General features: G+C 55.5%; 7 protein-coding genes across 7 annotated transcripts; 3 read left to right on the top strand and 4 right to left on the bottom strand.

Moving 5' to 3' along the window:
* Positions 1-117: 117 nt before the first annotated feature.
* On the top strand, positions 118-5,489 carry IWZ02DRAFT_477180 (uncharacterized protein; the record flags this gene model as incomplete). The annotated part of the gene is made up of 2 exons (XM_066769046.1): positions 118-507; positions 568-5,489. The coding sequence occupies exons 1-2, from the start codon at positions 270-272 to the stop codon at positions 5,487-5,489; spliced, it is 5,160 nt and encodes a 1,719-aa protein (XP_066619306.1). The 5' UTR covers positions 118-269.
* A 928-nt stretch (positions 5,490-6,417) lies between these two features.
* IWZ02DRAFT_384400 (uncharacterized protein) lies at positions 6,418-9,232 on the bottom strand (the record flags this gene model as incomplete). The annotated part of the gene is made up of 3 exons (XM_066765335.1): positions 6,418-8,555; positions 8,606-8,972; positions 9,092-9,232. 3 exons carry the CDS (start codon positions 9,230-9,232, stop codon positions 6,418-6,420), a joined length of 2,646 nt encoding a protein of 881 aa, XP_066619307.1.
* Positions 9,233-9,855: 623 nt separating this feature from the next.
* IWZ02DRAFT_493657 (superoxide dismutase) lies at positions 9,856-10,747 on the bottom strand (the record flags this gene model as incomplete). Its single annotated transcript, XM_066769954.1, has 4 exons — positions 9,856-9,878; positions 9,940-10,188; positions 10,297-10,476; positions 10,735-10,747. The coding sequence occupies 4 exons, from the start codon at positions 10,745-10,747 to the stop codon at positions 9,856-9,858; spliced, it is 465 nt and encodes a 154-aa protein (XP_066619308.1).
* A 454-nt stretch (positions 10,748-11,201) lies between these two features.
* IWZ02DRAFT_384395 (transaldolase) lies at positions 11,202-12,395 on the bottom strand (the record flags this gene model as incomplete). Its single annotated transcript, XM_066765334.1, has 4 exons — positions 11,202-11,441; positions 11,494-11,877; positions 11,930-12,244; positions 12,357-12,395. 4 exons carry the CDS (start codon positions 12,393-12,395, stop codon positions 11,202-11,204), a joined length of 978 nt encoding a protein of 325 aa, XP_066619309.1.
* Positions 12,348-13,340, top strand: IWZ02DRAFT_79558 (uncharacterized protein). The gene is made up of 2 exons (XM_066771229.1): positions 12,348-13,178; positions 13,250-13,340. The coding sequence occupies exon 1, from the start codon at positions 12,608-12,610 to the stop codon at positions 13,127-13,129; it is 522 nt and encodes a 173-aa protein (XP_066619310.1). The 5' UTR covers positions 12,348-12,607; the 3' UTR covers positions 13,130-13,178; positions 13,250-13,340.
* Positions 13,341-14,337: 997 nt separating this feature from the next.
* IWZ02DRAFT_79359 (RTA1 like protein-domain-containing protein) lies at positions 14,338-15,964 on the top strand. Its single transcript, XM_066771228.1, has 2 exons — positions 14,338-14,844; positions 15,048-15,964. Exons 1-2 carry the CDS (start codon positions 14,515-14,517, stop codon positions 15,774-15,776), a joined length of 1,059 nt encoding a protein of 352 aa, XP_066619311.1. The 5' UTR covers positions 14,338-14,514; the 3' UTR covers positions 15,777-15,964.
* Positions 15,965-18,548, bottom strand: IWZ02DRAFT_79239 (uncharacterized protein). Its single transcript, XM_066771227.1, has 3 exons — positions 18,330-18,548; positions 17,983-18,276; positions 15,965-17,922 (listed from the first exon to the last, which is right to left on the bottom strand). Exons 1-3 carry the CDS (start codon positions 18,411-18,413, stop codon positions 16,153-16,155), a joined length of 2,148 nt encoding a protein of 715 aa, XP_066619312.1. The 5' UTR covers positions 18,414-18,548; the 3' UTR covers positions 15,965-16,152.
* Between the last annotated feature and the right edge of the window lie 1,652 nt (positions 18,549-20,200).

Below are 20,200 nucleotides of genomic sequence, written 5' to 3' on the forward strand. Positions count from 1 at the left end.
TGGGCTGAGAAGTGGGTGTGTTGTGTGTTGATGACGGAGTGCGGCGAGAGGTTGGAATGTCAAAATGGTCTGTGCGCAGTCGCATGCTCGCGTTGAGGATGCGCGTCAAGGCCGTCAGGCTCCCTTTCTGGCCAAACACCACCGAACGCGTCCGCAACGACTTGCCACCTACCGCGCATTACTCGCCAAACTTTGCAGAAGCCTGGTCGCATTATGCTCGCAGATTCAAACCCCTTTGGCAACGACAAACTCAATCGGGCCTTGCCTTGATGGACGTCTTTCGCTTTCGCCTCAACTGCGTTGATCACTATCAGGCCACAACAACAAAGTTCGACCCCCAGCTTCATCGCGGCCTTGGAATACCGTCGCAAAGAGAAAATGCGTTTCAGGTGCCTGTCATACGTGTCTTTGGAGCCACCGAGACTGGTCAAAAGGTATGCGCGCACATTCACGGCGCGCTTCCTTACCTGTACTTGGAATATGATGGCAACATAGAGCCAGCTGAAGGTGCGCACTCGTGTTGTCGTCGTCGCAAAACTACGCAGACCCTGACTGAACCTTTTGCAGTCGACGCCCATGTAAATTCCCTTCGCATCTCCATCGACCATGGGCTCGCAGTTTCATACCGGCGCAACGCATACGACGGCAAAGCGATTTTTGTGGCACACATCTCTTTGGTCAAAGGTGTCCCCTTCTTTGGTTATCATGTTGGCTACAAGTACTACCTCAAGGTCTACCTGCTGAATCCGCTACACATGACACGATTGGCCGAGCTGCTTCAGCAAGGCAACATTCTTGCAAAAGTAATGCAGCCACAAGAGAGCCATCTTCAGTACCTCGCCCAGTGGATGTGCGACTACAACTTGTTTGGATGCGGATATATTGATTGCGCAAAAGTCAAATTTCGCGCTCCGGTGCCTGAGTGGGGAAATCTTAGCCAGACAAGACACAAGTGGCACGACAAGTATATACCGCCCACACACATCTCGGCAGAGGATGAGCTCTCTCGCCAGAGTCACTGCGCTATTGAGGTCGATGTCTGTGTGCAGGATATACTCAATCGCAAAGAGATCAAAGAAAGGCCGCTGCACCAGGATTTCATGGAACGCTTCAGCTACCTTTCACCAGACGAGAAGCTTGTACATTCAATGGCAGGACTATGGAAAGATGAGACCAGGAGGAGGAAGCGTAGGATGGGCCTTACTGATCCGTCGAGCAGCCCCTTTCCACCTGAAGTTCTTGTCAGTATGTCGGCCGATCCGAGGGATACCAGCAAGGGAGGCTGGATACACGAAGAGGAATTCAGACAGGCGATGATGAGATTGGTAGAACAGGAGAAGAGCAAGATGACGGAAAAGGACATTTCATTCGATGGCTTTGTCGAAAAGGCGACGCAGGAAGACAACGTCCAAACTACCATGGAGAGCGTTGAGGATCTGTATCCCAAGAAATTGGAAGAATACCAAGCGACGCAAGTTCCTCTTCCTTTTGACCAATTGGAAGCTCTTTTGCCGACATTTGACGAGCGCCTATCGACCTTTAAAGATGGCGACAGCGCATATGATTCCGACGAGGACATTGAAAGGGATCTAGCCGAGGACATTTTGAATGACCCGGATCTTGCGCCAGAACGACGGGGCCGCAAACGGAGTGGCCACTTATTTGACGATGCAGATATTCCAAATGGAGCATGCCTGGATGACGCCTCTTCGAGGTCGGACGGTGAATTTGGAAGCTTTCACGAAGACATTTTGGATGAAATCGACAAAAGACAGAAACCCATGTCTCAGCATCTAGAACAGCCAAAGAAGAGAGTAAAATTAGCTCACAGGGACTTTGAAGCAAACGAAGAGGATAGACACGACGTGCAAGACCCCTCCCCGGCAAAATCTTCTCGAGACAAGGTCCCAAGGCGTGTTGCATTTGAAGATGAAAATGAAGGATTGGCACCTGCTGAAAACGCAGTATTCAAGCGGCCTAGCCAGGAGAATCCACTCAGCCAATCCTCTCAGAACAGCATCAAGGCACACGGTTCGCAAGGAGCCAATACATTATCGTTTCCTGTTGTCAAGAATCCAAACGACAGTGACACTGCCCTTCGTTTGAGTCAACGTAGTGGATGGTCCAATTCGCAAAAACCGCCCCACACGCCCGCCAAACAGCAGGATGGCTCTGACACCAAAGAGTCTCCCATCACTCCCTGGAGTAATACTCGATCGAGCAAGGGTTGCTCCAGCAGCCCAGAGATATCGTCTCGAGCCCGCGAGCTTGCGAATCAGCTTTCAGAATCCTTTTACCAATCTACAGACTTGCAGGTCCTTTGCTATGGACAACTGCCGCCAACCGCCGAGACTGTCACATCAACCATGCTTGACCATGGTCGGCCGCCTGTAGTCTACCAAGATGCGTACTACAGTGACGAGAAAGATGTTCCAGAAAGGCCTCGAGAATACGCCGGGCAGGAGTTTCGGCTTGAAAGTGCCACGGTCCCGTATCTCCCTCCATTCGATCCCACTGGAAATCATCCCGCCAACTTTGGTGAAAAGCATGGAGTTGTGATTGACAAGAAAAAGCAAGATGCGTATCATGACAGTCGCAGGCGACAATGTTCCTTGCTCCACTGGGAGTTTGTGGTTCCTCCTCCATCTTTTGCAGAAGTCGACCAGTGGTTGAAAGATGAGGCCGACAAAGGGATGCCAACGACGGGTGATGGTGAAGTCTCTAAGGCTCGGCGCACGCCCGCAAAATCGAAGGGCAACCTTTCCCAAATCGAGGGCCCGACGCAAAAGAACAGACATGGCTTCAAGTATTCCCAACGGCAAAAGTCCACTTCTGTCCAGCACGAGACCCAGTACATGAGCATCATGAGTCTTGAAGTCCATGTCAATAGTCGAGGCCATTTACTGCCAGACCCCGCAGAAGATGAAATCTCGTGCATTTTTTGGAGCATTCAAGCAGATGTGGATGAGGTTGATGGGCCCCGGGTCGGTATCCTCGCGCTGTCTGACGATGATGGCGTTGCAGCCAGAATAGCCCGTCAAGTCAATGTCCAGGTCGAACATGAAGAAGATGAACTCGACATTATCAATCGAATCGTCAGCATTGTGCGCAACTATGACCCCGACATTCTCACTGGCTACGAAGTCCACAACTCCTCCTGGGGCTACCTGATGGAACGGGCACGACTCAAGTACGAGTACGACCTGTGTGACGAGTTTGCGCGCACCATTTCTCATTCGCATGGCCGGTTCGGGAAAGAGGCAGATCGATGGGGCTTCACGCACACGTCGACCATCCGCGTCACTGGCCGACACATGATCAACATATGGCGGGCCATGAGGAGCGAGCTCAACCTGCTGCAGTACACCATGGAAAACGTCGTGTTCCACCTTCTCCATCGTCGCATACCACGCTACGAACACCAAGACCTGACACGATGGTACAAGTCGGAGAAGCCGCGCGATTTGGCCAAGGTGCTCGACTACTTTCTCTCGCGGATACAGCTCAACTTGGACATTCTCGATGCCAACGAGTTGATTCCGAGGACGTCGGAGCAGGCACGTCTTCTCGGCGTCGACTTCTTTTCCGTCTTCAGCCGTGGATCGCAATTCAAAGTCGAGTCTCTAATGTTTCGGATCGCAAAGCCCGAGAATTTCATCTTGCCCTCGCCCAGTCGGAAGCAGGTTGGCCAGCAAAATGCGCTCGAATGCTTGCCCCTCGTCATGGAGCCGCAAAGCGCGTTTTACAACTCGCCGGTACTGGTCCTAGACTTTCAGAGCCTGTATCCCAGCGTCATGATTGCGTACAACTACTGCTACTCGACATGCCTGGGACGAATCGTCAGCTGGCGCGGGACAAACAAGATGGGGTTTACAGACTTCAAGCGGGAGCCACGACTGCTAGAGCTGGTGGCAGACCACGTCAACATTGCGCCCAACGGCATAATGTACGTCAAGCCGGAGATGCGCAAGTCGCTGCTGGCCAAGATGCTGGGCGAGATTCTCGAGACGCGCGTCATGGTCAAGAGCGGGATGAAGCAGGACAAGGACGACAAGACGCTGCAGCGGCTGCTCAACAATCGGCAGCTGGCGCTCAAGCTGATTGCAAACGTCACGTACGGCTACACGTCTGCCAGCTTCTCGGGCCGCATGCCGTGCAGCGAGATTGCCGACAGCATCGTGCAGACGGGCCGCGAGACGCTGGAAAAGGCCATTGCCCTGATCCACAGCGAGACGCGGTGGGGCGCCGAAGTCGTCTACGGCGACACGGACTCGCTCTTTGTGCACCTCAAGGGACGCACGCGCGACGAGGCCTTTGCCATAGGCGAAGAAATCGCCGCCGCCGTGACGGCGCGCAACCCGCGGCCCGTCAAGCTGAAGTTCGAAAAGGTATACCACCCGTGCGTGCTGCTGGCCAAGAAGCGCTACGTCGGCTTCAAATACGAGGCGCGTTCGCAAGCCGAGCCCGAGTTCGACGCCAAAGGCATCGAGACGGTGCGACGCGACGGCACGCCGGCGGAGCAAAAGATTGAAGAAAAGGCGCTCAAGCTGCTCTTCCGCACGGCCGACCTGTCCCAAGTCAAGCGCTACTTCCAGCGGCAGTGCGCCAAGATCCAAACCGGCCGCGTCTCGATCCAGGACTTCATCTTCGCGCGCGAGGTCAAGCTGGGCACGTACAGCGAGCGCGGCGTGGGGCCGGCGGGCGCCCTCATCGCAACGCGCCGCATGCTGGCCGACCGCCGCGCCGAGCCGCAGTATGGCGAGCGCGTGCCGTACGTTGTCGTGACGGGGGCGCCCGGCGCGCGCCTCATCGACCGCTGCGTCGCGCCGGACAAGCTGCTCGATGACGACCAGCTCGAACTCGACGCCGAGTATTACATCTCCAAGAACCTGATTCCGCCGCTTGAGCGCATCTTCAATCTCGTCGGCGCCAATGTGCGCGCGTGGTGGGATGAGATGCCGAAGGTGCAGCGCGTGCGCAGCGTCACTGCTGCCGCTGCCGCTGCCGCGTATAGTGGAGGAGGAGGAGGAGGAGGTGGAGACAACAGCCTCACCCACGCCCACGCCCATTCCGCCACTCACTCCGCACCATCCAAGAAAACACTCGAAAACTACATGTCCGCATCTTCCTGCCTCCTCTGCCGCTCCGCGCTCCCCAAACCCACCAAGACCAAGACCAAGACCAAGTCCCAGTCCACCATCCCCCTCTGCCCATCCTGTCTCGCGCACCCGCACACAACCCTAACCGCCCTGCGCGCCCGCCTCGCCGCCGCCGACCGCCGCGTCGCCGACATCGCCGCCGTGTGTCGCAGCTGCGCTGGGCTGCCGTTTGGCGAGGCGGTGAGGTGCGTCAGTCGTGATTGTCCGGTGTTTTATAGCCGTGTTAGGGAGGGGGCGAGGGCGAGGGCGGAGGGGGCGGGTGTGGGGGGCGTTGTTGAGGTGTTGGAGGGTGTGCTTGAGGGGGAGGGGAAGGGGGGGTTGGAGTGGTGAGAAGGGGAGAAGGGGAGAAGGGGAGAAGGGGAGAAGGGGAGAAGGGAAGGAGAGTTTGGACAGGCGTCAGAGCGGGTGCCGGTAGGTGGTGGGCGGCGAATGGATACACACATACATACATACATACATACCTAGATACCCTTCCTTCCTCAGCTTTCGGCTGATTTCTTAGACGCATGCATGCATGCATGCATTAATCAGATGAAGGGTCTTCGACCCGGCCGGCCGTCAGGCAAACAAATAAACAACCAAACGCAGACATGTCTATCTACTTCCTACCATCAATCAGTAACATCACTACATGACTCCATGTGTAGAACAAACAAACACATACATACCCACACGCTACAGCAACCAGACCAACACAAATGAGTCAGCAGATACCTAGGTAGGTGCTGCTGTGCTGATACACCAGCCAGCTGCCGCCCCCCCCCCCCCCTTATTTAAACCACACACAACAACAACAACTACTACTACATGACGAATGAAAAAGAATGAGACTACAATTCCATCCATCCATCCATCCATCCATCCATCCAACAAAATGCATGCATGCATCCAAAAGCTGTAGGCTACTATCACTATCACTACCACTACCACTACAAGCAGTACAACCCCAACCTGAACAGAGACAGACAGGCAGACAGACAGACAGACAGACACCAAGCCACCAAACCGACTACGGTACTGGACTCTAAACGTGTCATCGTCTCTCCCCTCTCCACCTCTGTGTCTACCGGTCCATCAGACTCACTCACTCACTCGTCAGTCACCATCAGAGAACAATGATGATGATGATGATGATGATGATGATGATGACGACAATGATGACGACCGGTCGGCCAACTTTTACACCACCACCGCCACAACCACCAGAAGCAGCACCAACAACACCACTGGCACACCAACCAACGCGTCCGCCGCTCCCTTAATCCTCGGTCAAATCGCCATACTCCCACATCCCCCTACGCTCAGCCTTCGCCTCATCCTCACGCGCCTTAAGCGCCGGCAAAACATCAGTCGCCGCACGCTCCCAGGGACGCAGCTTCAGCGGCACCCGCGCGAGACCCTCAGCCACGACCTCAGCATTGATGCTGTGGTCCTTTGACTCGCTCTCGGGATAGAAAAGCGTCACGTGCCACGCGCCGTCGACGACGTTGTCGACGTTGGCGACGAGCTGGACGCCGTTTGTGAGCTCGCCGATGAAGGAGACGGCGTCACGCAGGTAGTCGGGCGTCGCTTCCGAGGGCAGCTGCACGAAGGCGAGGACCGCCTCCGTGGCCTGCGGCCGCAGCGTGGCCGTGCTGAATTTGGCGTCGAGCGGCCGCAGGCTGCTGTACGGCACCGTTTCCGAGTTGCCGTAGTCGATGTAGACGACTTCGACCTTTTTGTTTTCGCGGTCGTGGCGCCGGATGCGCGCCCGGTACCAGTCGTTGTCCTCGCTGAAGCGCGCCGACACAAAGTCGCCCACCTTGATTTGCGAGAGCGCCTGGTCGTTTGATCTGTCCAGGTGGAAGTTGCGGAAGCGGTCCATCAGATTGGTGAGTTCGGCCGTCCCGCTGCCGATTTCTTGCAGCTTCAAGCGGCCGTTTTCTTCAACGTGAGTGACCATGACGTCGCGGTAGTCTTTGCGGCGTTCTGCTGCGGCAGAGTCGCCGTTGGTGCCGTTGCTCGTCTGTGCAGGCGATTCGTCCTCCTCAACCTCCTGCGAGGGATCCCAGCTGTGCCACATGCCCTTGCGTGCCTCCTTGGCCTTTTGCTCTGCAGCAAAGAGCTCTTTTGCGTTGCCAGACTTTTCAGCAGAGTACGCGTGCACAGAAGCCAGACCTTCCTCGACAAGAAGCTTGGCAAAGCTCTCGCGGTTGACGTAGAGCGTACCAATGAAGCCACCGACCTTGTCGCAGTCCTCAACGTCAATCTCGACGTCGCGTTGCAGACACCTCTTGTTGGCAAAGTCGTGTGCCTCTTGGCCAAAGGGCTCGCTCTTCTCGTTGGGGTTCCTGGCAGACTTGGGAGCGCGGATACCAGACAGCACAAACGTGAGTTTGGCATTCTCGCGCGGAACCAAGACGGTGAAGCGGGATCCAGACTTGACAAAGTCGACAATGGCCGGTACCTTCTTTTGTCTCGACAGCAGAGTAAGCTGTCTCTTGGCCTTTTCCAAGCTCTCCGAGTAGTCGACAAACTGCTTGGTCGAAGGAGCCTTTGATGACCAAATTCCCTTTTGCTCCTTTTGTGCCTGATCTTCGGCCAGGAGCAAGTCGTCGTAAATGGGGCTGCGGTCTGCGTCGTCGGCACGGTGCCTGATGACCGAGCCGTATCCATTCTCGACCAGGAGCAGTGCCACATTCTTGCCATTGTGCGTCACAGTCGCCATCTCGCGCTCGTCGAACCCGTCCTGGGGCGGGCGCTTGCCGTCAATCACCACCTTGACGTGCTTTCCAATCAACCTCTTTCTCAGAAACTCCTTTGCCTCTGCCTGCCAGGGAGCCTGCTTAGGGTCCGTCGTCTTGGGTTGCCTGACGCTGCTCAAGTTGACGCGTTTCTCAAGGCCGGCCTTGTTGCGGAGGTACAAAGTGTCTGCACTTTGGACTCTGCTAACAATGGCCTCTACCTCGCCCGCGCTCGGCCTGGCAGCCGACACATGACCCTGGAAGACTCCCAGCCTCTGTTCCTTGGCCTTTCTCTCTGCCTGTCGTAGCTTGCCCATTTCTCCGCCCAAAAGCGTAGAGTGTTGGTCCATACACCTCGCCAAGCCTGATTCGAGCAAGTAAGGCGCTACGTTTCCGCGCAAGGGGTGCGCTACGGTTCCGATGAGCTGGTTTTGGGGATTCACGCCAAGAGGTGCAAACTTGATGTTGCGCTGCAAAAGGCGAGTCTCTATGAACTGTTGGGCCTCGTCGCCAAACGGCTCCGCGGGCTGCTCTTTTCCGTCGGATGGATTTACACGCTTGGTGGACGGCGCGCGGATACCAGCGACCAATACCATGGTCTGGACGTGCTTGGAAGGCGATAGCAGCAGACGCGCAATGAGGCGATCTCCGCTGAGAACCTTTTCGACGATGGCTGCTCGAGTTAGCCATTGATGCCACAATGCCACCCATTCAATTTCTCACCATTAAGTTCGACGCCCCTGTTTTGCTCCACAAATGCCTTGGGGTCTGGCAGTTCGTAGGCAGTGTCGAGGTTTCCTCCCGTCTCGGCCCACAGACCCTTCGAGTCCGCCCTAGCTCGTGCCTCCAAAACTTCGAGCCTTTGCAGAATCATGGTCGATGCTTCAGAGTCATCCTTGCGGTCAGCGTCACCGCGGAGCTTGACCCAGCCTTCGGCGACGGCCGTGTCGGGCAGCGTGAGACCACCGGGCAGAGTGATGATGCCGTAGTCGCGCTTCGCACCGGTGGGAATGGTGTACAGGACTCGAAATTGCACGACCTTGCCGACGAGGATGTTGCGCAAAAAGTCTCGCGATTCAAAGGCAAAGGGCTGCACCCATGGCTAGCGTGTTAGCATCATGCCCTGGTCTGTTCAACAAAAAAGGCCGGCGGCGGCGTCTGAAAACTTGGCAGGATCGGCGGCCCGTGAGAATTGGTTTGTCCACGCACCTCATCGCCCTCTCTCCTTAACCGCGGCGCAGAAACAAAGGCAAGGCTCAGGACGCGCTCTTGCTTTGGGTTGTTGATGTTGTGCAGGACGACGGTGTCGCCTGAGAGAACGCTCTTGACCATTGCTTGGAACAACGCCATTTTGGGAATCGAGGTATCGACTGGGACAGCGTAGGACGTCAGCAGAGGGCAGTTGGACAATTGAGGAGCTTGTTTGGAGCTTGTTTCCAGGGTCTGATGAGACTCACACGAGCTGACTTTTTGGGATGAAGCGGAGAAGTGCGGCGATTAAAGGTCCCTAAACTCAAAAGGGCAAGGTACAGGGTTGCAGCAGAGTGGAAATGGGGAGGGGTTCGGGGGGGGTGTCGATGTGGAGTTGTTAGGTGGACGCAGAGGAGAGGGAGGGGGGAGCTGTGGTGTGGTGTGGTGTGCTGTGGGGTTGAATCTGGCCTCTTCGTTTGGAAGTCGTCAGTCGGCGCGCCGAGGGTCCAAGCGGCCAACCTTTCGGAGGAGGTTGTTCGGTCCGGCGCCACTCTTTTGCATACATACATACATACACACATACCTACCTGCCTAGCATTGTGGCACGGCACGAGCAGTTTCAATTTCACTCTTGTCTATGTACATTTTTCACGCAAGGCGCTCTGCTTCTCGTCTGCATGATTTTTTTTTGATTTTTTTTTTTTTTCACTGTAGCTACGCTAACCGCCAATTTGATCGTAGACCTCGTTCACATTTGTACCGACACGGCTCGTGCCACACATTTAGTTGGAGATGCCAATGACACCTAGACATGGCCACATTAGCCTTCCGCGCACCCGGATCAAGGACGGGTATCCGTAACTTACCGCATGCGGGGCGGGGACCAGCGTTGCCTGTCTTCTTGGACTCCTCGTTGCCACCCTTGCCCAGGTCGTCGGTGCCACCGTGGACGACAACGGTGCGGCCAATGACACTTTCGGCACCAATGAGCTTGACGAGCTTGTCGGTGACGGAGCCGGTGGCATTGCCCTGGGCATCGGTCTTGAGGTTACCAAGGTCACCGACGTGGCGGTCCTCGTCGGTGGGAGCACCGTGGCCCTTGCCGTGGGGGTTGACTGTTGTGGTTGGTGTGAGACGCAGTTGTTGATGATGATGATGATGATGATGATGATGATGATGATGATGATGATGTTGTTGTTGTTGTCGAGTGGTTTGCAGCTTACAGTGAGGGCCGGCAGAGGTGCAGCCGTTGGTGTTGTCGCCAAAGGCGTGGACGTGGATGCCACGCTCAGCGTTGGCGTCGTGGCCGGAGATGTTCCATGAGATGGTGGTGGGAGCAGACTCGGAGTCCTGCTCAAAGGTGACGGTACCCTTGACGTTGGAGTCTCCACGGAGGACAGCGACTACAAGTAGGCACACGGATTTGCGTTAGCCTGAGCACCTTGATGAGCGACGGGGGAGACGGACGGCCGGCCATCCATGCCGCCCTCGACTGTAATTACCAGCAGGCCAGCAAGGTGTAGCAGAGGGGGAGCCAATTGGGAGAGGCAAGCCGCCATCTGTCGACAGAACATGCTCAAACGGCCTCGCAGCAGCCCCACTCTAGCCCAAGCTGGAGTGGCAATACAGCTGATCAATGCAAAAGTTACACGACGACGTACCGGCTTTGACCATTTTGACGGATTGAGTTGACTCGACTGAAATTGGACGTGGTGATGATGGACAGATGGAGGATGGCGATGAAGGAGAAAAGACGAGAGGACGGAGACAGAGACGGAGACGGAGACACGCCGGAGACCTGGACCAACTGGCTGCGGGGCTTCGATTGATGACGAATGACCGACGACGAAACCACAACAGCCGTCTGGCTGATGCATTGGCCTGCCCCCTCGGGCCAATCACATTGAGCGCAGCCCCTCGTCGGCCCGCCGGGCAGCTCCATCTTCGGTTCCTAAGCCTAAGCATCGCACGCTAGACCATAATTACTCGGCATTAACAACATTTTTGGTATCCGTCTATCTGCACAAAATTCAAACTACCAATTGCTGCATGGCACCATTGCGTTCCTCGTCAAGTTACTGTTTCGGGGCCATTTTACCCCGCCATTCCGATGTCGGCTCCCCCCGATTTATGCCTTCTGCACCTTCTCCTTGATCAGGTCCTTGAGCGTCACCGCGTCGGCGGCAAACTTGGAGATGCCCTCGCGCAGCTTCTCGACGGCCATCTGGTCCTCGTTGAAGAAGAAGCGGAACTCAGCCTCGTTGTTGATGTAAGTCTTCTTCTCAATGTTGAGGCTCGAGGCGTTGGAAGCGTCGAGCTTCTTGGGAACGGGGTCCTGCGAGTTGTACAGCGTCTCGAGGAGGTTGGGCTGGCCAATCGTCAGTGGAAAGAACTCGACATGTTTTCCTGTTCAAACTTACCGAGATGGTGAGGTAGTCGCAGCCGGCAAGCTCGGTGATCTCACCAACGTTGCGGAACGAGGCACCCATGACGATCGTCTTGTAGCCAAACTTCTTGTAGTAGTTGAAGATGGCCTCGACGCTCTTGACACCGGGGTCCTCGGCGGCAGTGTACTCCTTCTTGGTGGCAGCCTTGAACCAGTCGAGGATGCGGCCAACGAAGGGAGAGATGAGGTAGGCACCGGCCTCAGCGGCAGCAATGGCCTGGACCTGCGAGAACATGAGGGTAAGGTTGGTGTTGATGCCGTGGTCCCTCTGGAGGATCTCGGCGGCCTTGATACCCTCCCAGGTCGAGGCGATCTTGATCAGGATGCGCTCCTTGCCAATACCCTCCTGCTTGTAGAGCTGTGCGATTGTCAGCTTGAATTCAATTGGCTTCCGGGGCAGCAAAACGTACGTCAATGATGCGGAGGGCCTTGTTGACCGAGGCCTGGGTGTCGAAAGAGAACCGGGCGTCGACCTCGGTGGAAACCTTGCCGGGGATGAGCTTGAGAATCTCCTTGCCAAACTCGACGAGGAGACGGTCAAGGGCCTGGTCGACCTGCTGGTCAACATCGCCGCCCTGCTTCTTGCTCCAGTCGACGGCGTTGTCGACGAGCTTGGCGTACTCGGGCTTCTTGGAGGCAGCGAGGATCAGGGAGGGGTTGGTCGTGGCATCCTGAGGAGTGTACTTGGAGATGGTGGCAAAGTCACCAGAGTCGCAGACGACGGTCTGTTGGAGCGAAGAGTCAGCGAGTCCGAACAAGCCGCCATGTTCCACTCCGAAGACGGTGGGGGGCAATTCTTCCGTGGATGAGGGGCAAAGAGGGGCAGCGAGGACGTACGGTGCCAGCGGCCTTGAGCTGCTCGAGGGAGGAAGGCATTGTGTATGGTTCAGGTGATGAAACGGTGCGATATGGGAATCTTGAGGACGTGGAAGGCAGTAGTGAGTGATGGAGGATAGATGGGTGGAAGACTGAGAGAGGTGGCGGGGTTTTCAAGGGCCGGCCTGACGAGGTATTATGTCATCGGGAGTGCAGACAGACAAAAGACCACGACATCGGTCAGATCCATCCTCAGCAATGGCCAATGACCAATGTTGTTTCCTCGCGCCCCCGTTCCCCTCCCCGAGCCTTCTCCAGACCAGACCAGACCAGACCAGACCAGACCAGACCAGACCAGACCAGACGTCTTTGGCCAGCTCGCGTCAAATCATGCCCGTCCGAATGCCCGACCATTGCCGCGACATAACCATCGACCTGCAGAGTCGGCGACTGCTACTAGCCGAAGGTCCATCTTTGATCTCCGGTGCCGCCGACTGCGCAGCTCGAAACCTCGCCGTCCCACTCTCTCGCAGTCCACAATATTATTCCTCACGCCATGCAGTCGTAGCATAGCGGTATGTTCTCCAGCCTCGAGGATTAGTGAACACCTAAGCTTCAGGTCCAGAGCTCGGTCGGTCCGAACGCTGACACTCGTATGTTGCGCAAATATGGCCGAGGCCTCACTCTGGCGTCGACTTGGACGGCTGTTTGCGCTTAAGACCGTCTGCATGGCTGTAGTGGAAGAGTTGATGAGACGGCAGCGCGCCCTTTTCAGAAGTGTCGTTCCGAATTAGCAGACGTTCCCTTCGGTCTATTGATAGAGAGCGGACTGGTAGCGCGTCTGTTAGTCTCAAGGTGCCCAGGTCTTCTCAACTCCCGCGAGTCAACAACGCTTAGCTCACGTCATAGCTCAGTCTGAACCCAATCTCCGATTGCTTACCTGACAATATGCAAAGATGGATAAGATACAGATTAGTATCGCGGCCTCGACCTTTGGGAGCAGACGAAAGCTGTAAGCATCATCTTCCTTTCGACGTCAGCTTCGCCACATCTCTCTTCAAACCAGTCACCAGGCGGAGAAATTTTTCCATCTCTCTTTCATGTCTTTCCTCTGCTCGTCCTCCAACAGTGCCGTCTGATTACCCATGAGGACTCAAAGAAGCAACTTGAATAGCGCCCACGTTCTGTCGAATCATTATGATCGAGTCAATGCCGTGGAACAGGCAATCTGCCAAAGTCAATCTGCGAAAGAGTTAGAAATTCTGCACCGTCCATTGCACAATCCGGTGCGAGCACTTGAGGAGAATTAAATGTACCGAACAGCAGCATGAGGCACGCTAGACGCGCATGGATATTTGAGCCTCCTCGTACCAAATAAAGACAATCGACTTCTGCCAAGGCTGACAATGCATCCTAGCCGAAAACAACAAAAGCCACGCGGTCGCGTCGGGAGGCAGTGTCGTGGAAACCAGCCCTAGACCATCCCACAAGGCAGAAAACCTCTGCTGTCTCGTGCTCGATGAGTTGCAACAAGGATGGCGGGAATGTGTCTTGCAAGGGGGTTTCGGCATCACCGCCGAACCGCTCAAGGGCCGTCCCGAGCCACGAAGCTTAAGGCCATGCTCGAGCAGTGACAGTATCGCCTGGCCGATTGACAGGCACTTACGTTCCTGCACCGCCCGGAAGCGTGTTCCGCCGCAATGGAACAAGCCACTGACGGTTGAGATAAGCTCGTCGCGCAAAGACACTTGTTGACGCTTGTCTTCCTCGCCTCCACCCCAGCCGTAAGCCAGCTACCAAATCCGGCCACCGCTAGTGACGCCATTCCATACACGCCCGCCTGCACGCTAGCTCGTGTCCCATTCGCCTGGCAATGTCGAGCGGTCAGCCAGAAATATCTCGGTTTCGTTCTCACCAGGTGGGCTGAGCAGCATGGCTTGACATTACTGCCTGGGTTCCAGAGCCCGTGAATCCTTCTCTCTGACCGGGAAGACTTTATTTTCTTTGTCTCCCCCGAGTTCGTGGGTTGGGCTAGTCTCCTTCTTCGTCGATTTTTAGTCTACTTGGGCTGCTACCGACCCTGCCTCACCTTTGCTTCGTCTTTGCTCTAGAGTCTGTCGACCTCCAGCATCTCTTTGTGTGACAGTTGTCCCCGTCTGTTGTTTGTCAAGAGCCTCAAATGGACACGGCCACCATACTCGCAACGTCGCTCCTCAATCGGGCCGCAAACTCCTCGGACAACGCAACGTACCAGCAAATACAAGACTACCGCGACAACTGCACGCTCTCAACATGTCCGCTCTCCGACTCCTACTGGGCGTACCGGCCGTCCCTGCCAGCCAATAGCTTCTTCCTCGCCTTATTCGCCCTCTCCCTTGTACTCTACCTATGTCAAGGCATCTTCAGCAAGCGTTTTCTCGGCTTCACCGTTGCAATGGTGTCTGGCGATCTCCTCGAGGTTCTTGGATACGTAGGGCGCATCATGGCGTACCACAATCCGTTCAGCGAGGTAAGCAACAACTTCAGTCCACCCAATTGCAATCTTCTCGACTTGGATTTTGAATCGTCACTGTTGCTTTATGGATGCTTCAAAGCTTTTCGACCTTGTCGCTTGTGGGAGCTCATGTGCTTCCCGTCATATATACCCATTGAAGCAAATCCATAGCTCGTAAAAACAAATCTTTCACCAGCAATCCACTAACAAGACCCCAGGACGGCTTCCTCATGCAAATCGTGTGCCTTACAATCGCGCCCGCCTTCATGGCCGCCGGCATCTACCTCTGCCTCTCACGCATCGTGTCAACCTTCGGCGCGCAAAACTCCCGCCTAGCCCCCCTCTCCTACCCGCGCATCTTCATCCCGTGCGACATCATCTCGCTCCTGCTGCAAGCCGCCGGCGGCGGCCTCGCCAGCGCCGCCAGCCACTCCAACAAGGACCCCTCGGCCGGCAACAACATCATGCTAGCCGGCCTCGCCTTCCAAGTCTTCACCCTCCTCATCTTCATCCTTCTCGCCGCCGACTTCGCCATCCGCACGCTGCGCCGCGTGCGCGCTCTCGGCGCCGCGCAGGCCCTCGACCCGACGCACGCGCGCCTGCGCGCCAGCTGGGCGTTTGCCGGTTTCCTGGCTGCGCTGGCGTTCGCCACGCTGTGCATCTTTACCCGCAGCGTGTATCGCGTGGCGGAGTTGAGCGAGGGATGGACTGGCCATTTGATTGAGACGCAGAGCTATTTTATTGGGCTCGAGGGCGCCATTGTGGGCGCTGCTATGCTGGCGTTGAATCTGTTTCATCCCGGTCTTTGCTTTAGAGAGGGGTATCAGCAGAGGACGTGGGGCAAGAAGGAAGGCAGGAAAGCGGCTGCGGTGGCGTCGTCGTCGTCGTCGCCGTTGCCGCCGCCGAGGGACGATGATGTTTCGGATGATAAGGCGAGTGTGGTGTAGATGTGCTCCCGCCTTTTTCCTAGCTTGTTCTTGTTCTATGAGCCGGCGGTTCGTGGCTGGAAGGCCTTGTAGATACGTGTACGCTAGAGAGTGCGGGAAGACAAGAAGAATCTGTATGCTGTCAAGTCTGAGACCAGAGGCGGCAGTCACCGTTGCCCATCTCACGCACGCAAGAATGGAGATTTTAAAAGAGTGAGCAAATACCTCTTCCTAAGTACCCATGTCCCCACCGACTGCCAGAAAGAAAGAGTACTGAACTTCGGCTCAAACCTAACCCAGCGAACGCCACTACATCAATCGCCGTTTGACCCCATTCCATTCCATTCCAGCCCCTGACCATTACCATCTTCATCATCATCATCATCCAACAACCCCTCTAAATCATCCGCGACTCCTCCCCCACTTCCTCATCCCTCCTCGCCGCCCTCGCCCCCGGATCCCCCACCCCCCTCACCTTCTCCCTCCCTGTCAACGTCGGCGGCGATTGTCCCAGCGACCCCGTACGAATATCGCCATCCCGCCAGTAATGAAACTCACCCCCGCCCCGTGGATCGTCTCTGTTCTTCGAGGCAGAAGCAGCAGCACCGCCCCTTCCCCTTCCCCTGCTACTGGGAGTGGCAGCAGGGGTGGGAATCCCGCTTCCAGTGATGGTATTGCTCCTGCCCGTGCCCCTGCCACGAGTAGCGGTAGCTGCTGTTGTGGCCGACGTGCCGCCACGCTGACTCATTGTCGTCGTCGTCGTCGTCGTCGGCGTGCGCAGACTGCCGCTTCTCCCCTTGCGTGAACCGCGGCGGGGCGGCGGTGAACGATTCAGGGGCGAAAAAGCCGGCAGCTCCATTGATCCGGCGTTCAGAGGTGGCGACGGCGGCGAGAATGGCTGCTGCGGTGGGAGAGGCAGACGGCTTGACGGCAGCTGGTTTGCGGGCGCTGGTGGTAGTGGGGGAGGAGGCGGCTTGAAGTCCTTGAGCGCCGGATTGCGAGGGACGCGCGAGGGATAGCGCGTCAGCGGTTCGTCGTTTGGGTTCGAGAAGTTGGGAGAGGTGGGGCCCGAGGGGATTCTCGAGGGGAATCTTCTGGTGTCTTTTGGAGGCGTGTCGAAGACGGTGGTGTAGGGTTTGGGGGACAGACGGGATTTGTTTGCTGTGTCATTTTTTGGCGGAGCCGGTGTGTCATGGGAATTTGACGGCTCTGTAGGTGTATTCTTTGGAGAGGGGTCGGGAGGCTTCTGAGGTGGAGGAAAGTGTTCACTGGGAGGCTTAGACTCCCCGCGAGAGTCTTTGTCGCGACTCTTGGGACGTGGAGGAGAGTGCTCGCCAGGAGGTCCAGACTCCGAAGAAGAGCTTTTGGCGCGAAGTTCTTTCACAGCTTGAAGCAGCGTTTTCCGAGGGAGTCGTGTGTGACCATGAGAATGTTGGTGTGAGGGAGAGTCCTGGCGGCGAGGCTGTGTCGATGGCAACCAGGATTCATCCCGAGATTTGCGAGGCAAATCGACTGGTCGACTTGATGGCGTGAACGCTGGTGGCGGGAAAAGATGCGGAGGAGAGCCTTTGGGACGAGGTGGAGGGGCAGGGCGCCCGTATATAATGTCGTGGAGCTCGCGAGTAATGGGAGACATTGACGTAGCTGAATCCGATTGTCCCAAAGGAGAAGGAACCTTGCTGGTAGATCCCTGAGGGCGAGGTTGGTCTGACTGATTCTGTAGTAAAGCTGGGTTTGACCTTGAGAGTTGTTTTGCTCTATCGAGGAGACTTCCCGCCTTGCTGCGCCAAGTTGGTGGCGAGCGATTGGAAAAAGAAAGCTGAGACCGCGGTTGAGTAGATCTGACATCCTCCACGTCATCTCCTTCTGGCTTCTGCGCAGGGCTTTCTATTGACAACTTTCCAGTCAACGGACCATCAGGCGCTTCTCCCGAAGTAACGGTTATGGAACTGCTGTCGCTCAATTCGCCAGCTGCAAGCGATCGTGAGGTCTGCTTGTGACTCTGGGGTCGTTTTCCGTTTTTGCCTTGTTGGCCTGAGTCCTTATTGCTCCCGTCATCTGCTACAGACACTGTCTTCTCAGAGGACTCTTCTGATGTCTTGGGAATTCCTTTGTTGGACTTGGAAGACGCCCAATTATTCTGGAGTCTTCTTTTTGCGTGGTACACCTGCAGAGCCCACGCTTTTAGCAAGTGATCTTGCGAAGAACAGTGAATACGTGAACTTGCCTCATCCAAGTGCTGCTGCACCCATTCTCGATGGCTCTGACATCGCCATTCCAGATTTTTGAAGACTTCATAACCGATTGAAAGCTTGATTTGCGTGTTCTGATAAGTTGTATCGGCCCTTCTGAAGTCCAACGCATTACAAGCGCCAACGGGTTCCCGCAAATCTTCATGAGTATCAGCCATCCTACTTATTGCCTCAGTGATGGCCCTGAGACGGACGCAAAATTTGGAGTTGTGCATGGTGGTGCGAGCGAGGTCCTCCATCGATGAGCCTTCGTCCGCTACGGATCTCTCCTAGACAAAGATGTTGGCTGACGAACAGGAGCGAGCAACGGATATCAACTCACGGTTCGTGTGAAATCCTGGTCCTCGGCTGCAACCAAAGCCTTTGCCCACAAGTCATAGACCAAGTCCAGAATCAAGGGATGCATGAAATGTGGATCCAGGTACTCTTCGTCACAGTCGACTTTCTGTAAACGGTCCCAGACGGTGTCTCGAATACCGGTGGTTGCGTCGCATACGTAAATCCTGAGTTTATGTGGATTGTACCATTCTGCCAAGACTCCGAGACGTTCCCAATCAAATTTATTCGCAGTGCCGTCCCAGATAGGGATAGGTACAGAGAGCCAGGAATCTGTCGGCAGGCTCAGTAGAAGCCCCAGATGTATTGAAAATACTCACGAAATATTTCAAGCTCATTGTCCAAGCGACGATCATCCTTCAACCTGACATAGAGCCCTACAGTATGTTTAGGTAGGGATCCGTAGTCGTGCTCCAAGGTTGGGAATTTTTTGAGGGCTCGCGGAAAACCGTCTTCCTTCGTGCAAACCCAGCTAAGAATCTGTCAGTCGGACAACAGAAAGTGCTCAAGTATGTTCTTGAACTCACCCAATGGCGACCGTAGGCGAACTGGTAACCTGACATTTGATGAGCAATCGGACTTATCTGCGTCTGTTGGCGTGAAGTACTTTTTCCAGCCGGTCCTGCATCAAGCCGTCCTCGTTGACCCATATCGATCGATCTGGAGTCTGCACTGCAGTCTGTAAGCTCTTCTCAGGCAAAATGTGCATCAAAGACCATACGAAAGTAAAATACAGCCGGTTCTGGCATAACGAATGACCTTTAAGCAAGAAAGCTGGGAGAGAATGAACCGCAATGAAGTGCAATCAATAACGAATAATTGGCAGCCGAGGCTTGTGATAGAGTAGTCAACGATGGTTGTGGTTTTTTGGGGACTCATTCGAGTATCCCACTGGAAGCAGTCTCGCTAGCACGGGCGTTGTTGAACGGGAAAGAAAGGTCCCCATATTCATTTGCAGCGGCTTCCCCGAAGAAGCCGGCCGTGACGTCCGATTCCATTCTTTACCACGCACCTCCTCAATCTGGTGGTCGAGCTGCGAAAGCACACGCTCCTTGGCCACGAGACCGGGATTGGTTACGAGGAGTACCAGTGGCAACATAATACCAATCTTTGACTTGTGTCCAGTCGAATGCGCACCACTTGCGGGGCAACCGTGCAGTCTATTTGTTTTCCACTCCATGAAAATGAAAGAGAACAACGCGCAGCTTTTGGGGGGTTGGATGGATGAACTGCGAGTCAAGTCGAACTTCGATGGGCAGAAGCGTCTGAAGGTCCACGAGGCCAAACAATCTTCTTTAGTATTACATCAAACTGGATATCAGACCAGATGAACAGGACGAGCGTGTTGTTGCCTTCGGGACGAAGAAGCGAAGTGCAGCTTGCTGCGAGATGCGGAATTCAACGGCAGTCGTCGGACTCTCTCCGTGTTGTGCCGCCTTCTGGTGAAGTGATCTTCAAAACGCTAAGCAGCTCAGGTTTTCCTCGGAACTAGCTTGGTATCGGTTTCTGCACAAGAAGAAGCAGCTTGCAGCCCTTCAAGGGCGGGGGTGTTGGACGACCAGACTCGCACGAGGAATTGGCGAAGCAAAACGCGCGACTCAGGAGCTTTCCAACTAGCAGCTTCTTTGAAGGGCAGAAAATCGATTGGCTGAAGTCTCAGCGTGAAGCGAGTTGCCGGATACTTTTCCTCGTTCGAAGGCGTACCAGGTAAGGGCCGGTTACAAAGACCGAAACATGATTTCGAGAAGGAGTCGTGGTGATGCCATTCCATATTCCAATCACCAGGCCCAAATCTGACATTGACGACGTAGAATGTAGTAATGATATCAATGCTTCTATTCGGCACCGTTGCATATT

This window comes from Phyllosticta citriasiana (assembly GCF_038021145.1).
Source record: "Phyllosticta citriasiana strain CBS 120426 chromosome Unknown IWZ02scaffold_14, whole genome shotgun sequence".
In the NCBI taxonomy this organism is placed as follows: Eukaryota; Fungi; Ascomycota; class Dothideomycetes; order Botryosphaeriales; family Phyllostictaceae; genus Phyllosticta; species Phyllosticta citriasiana.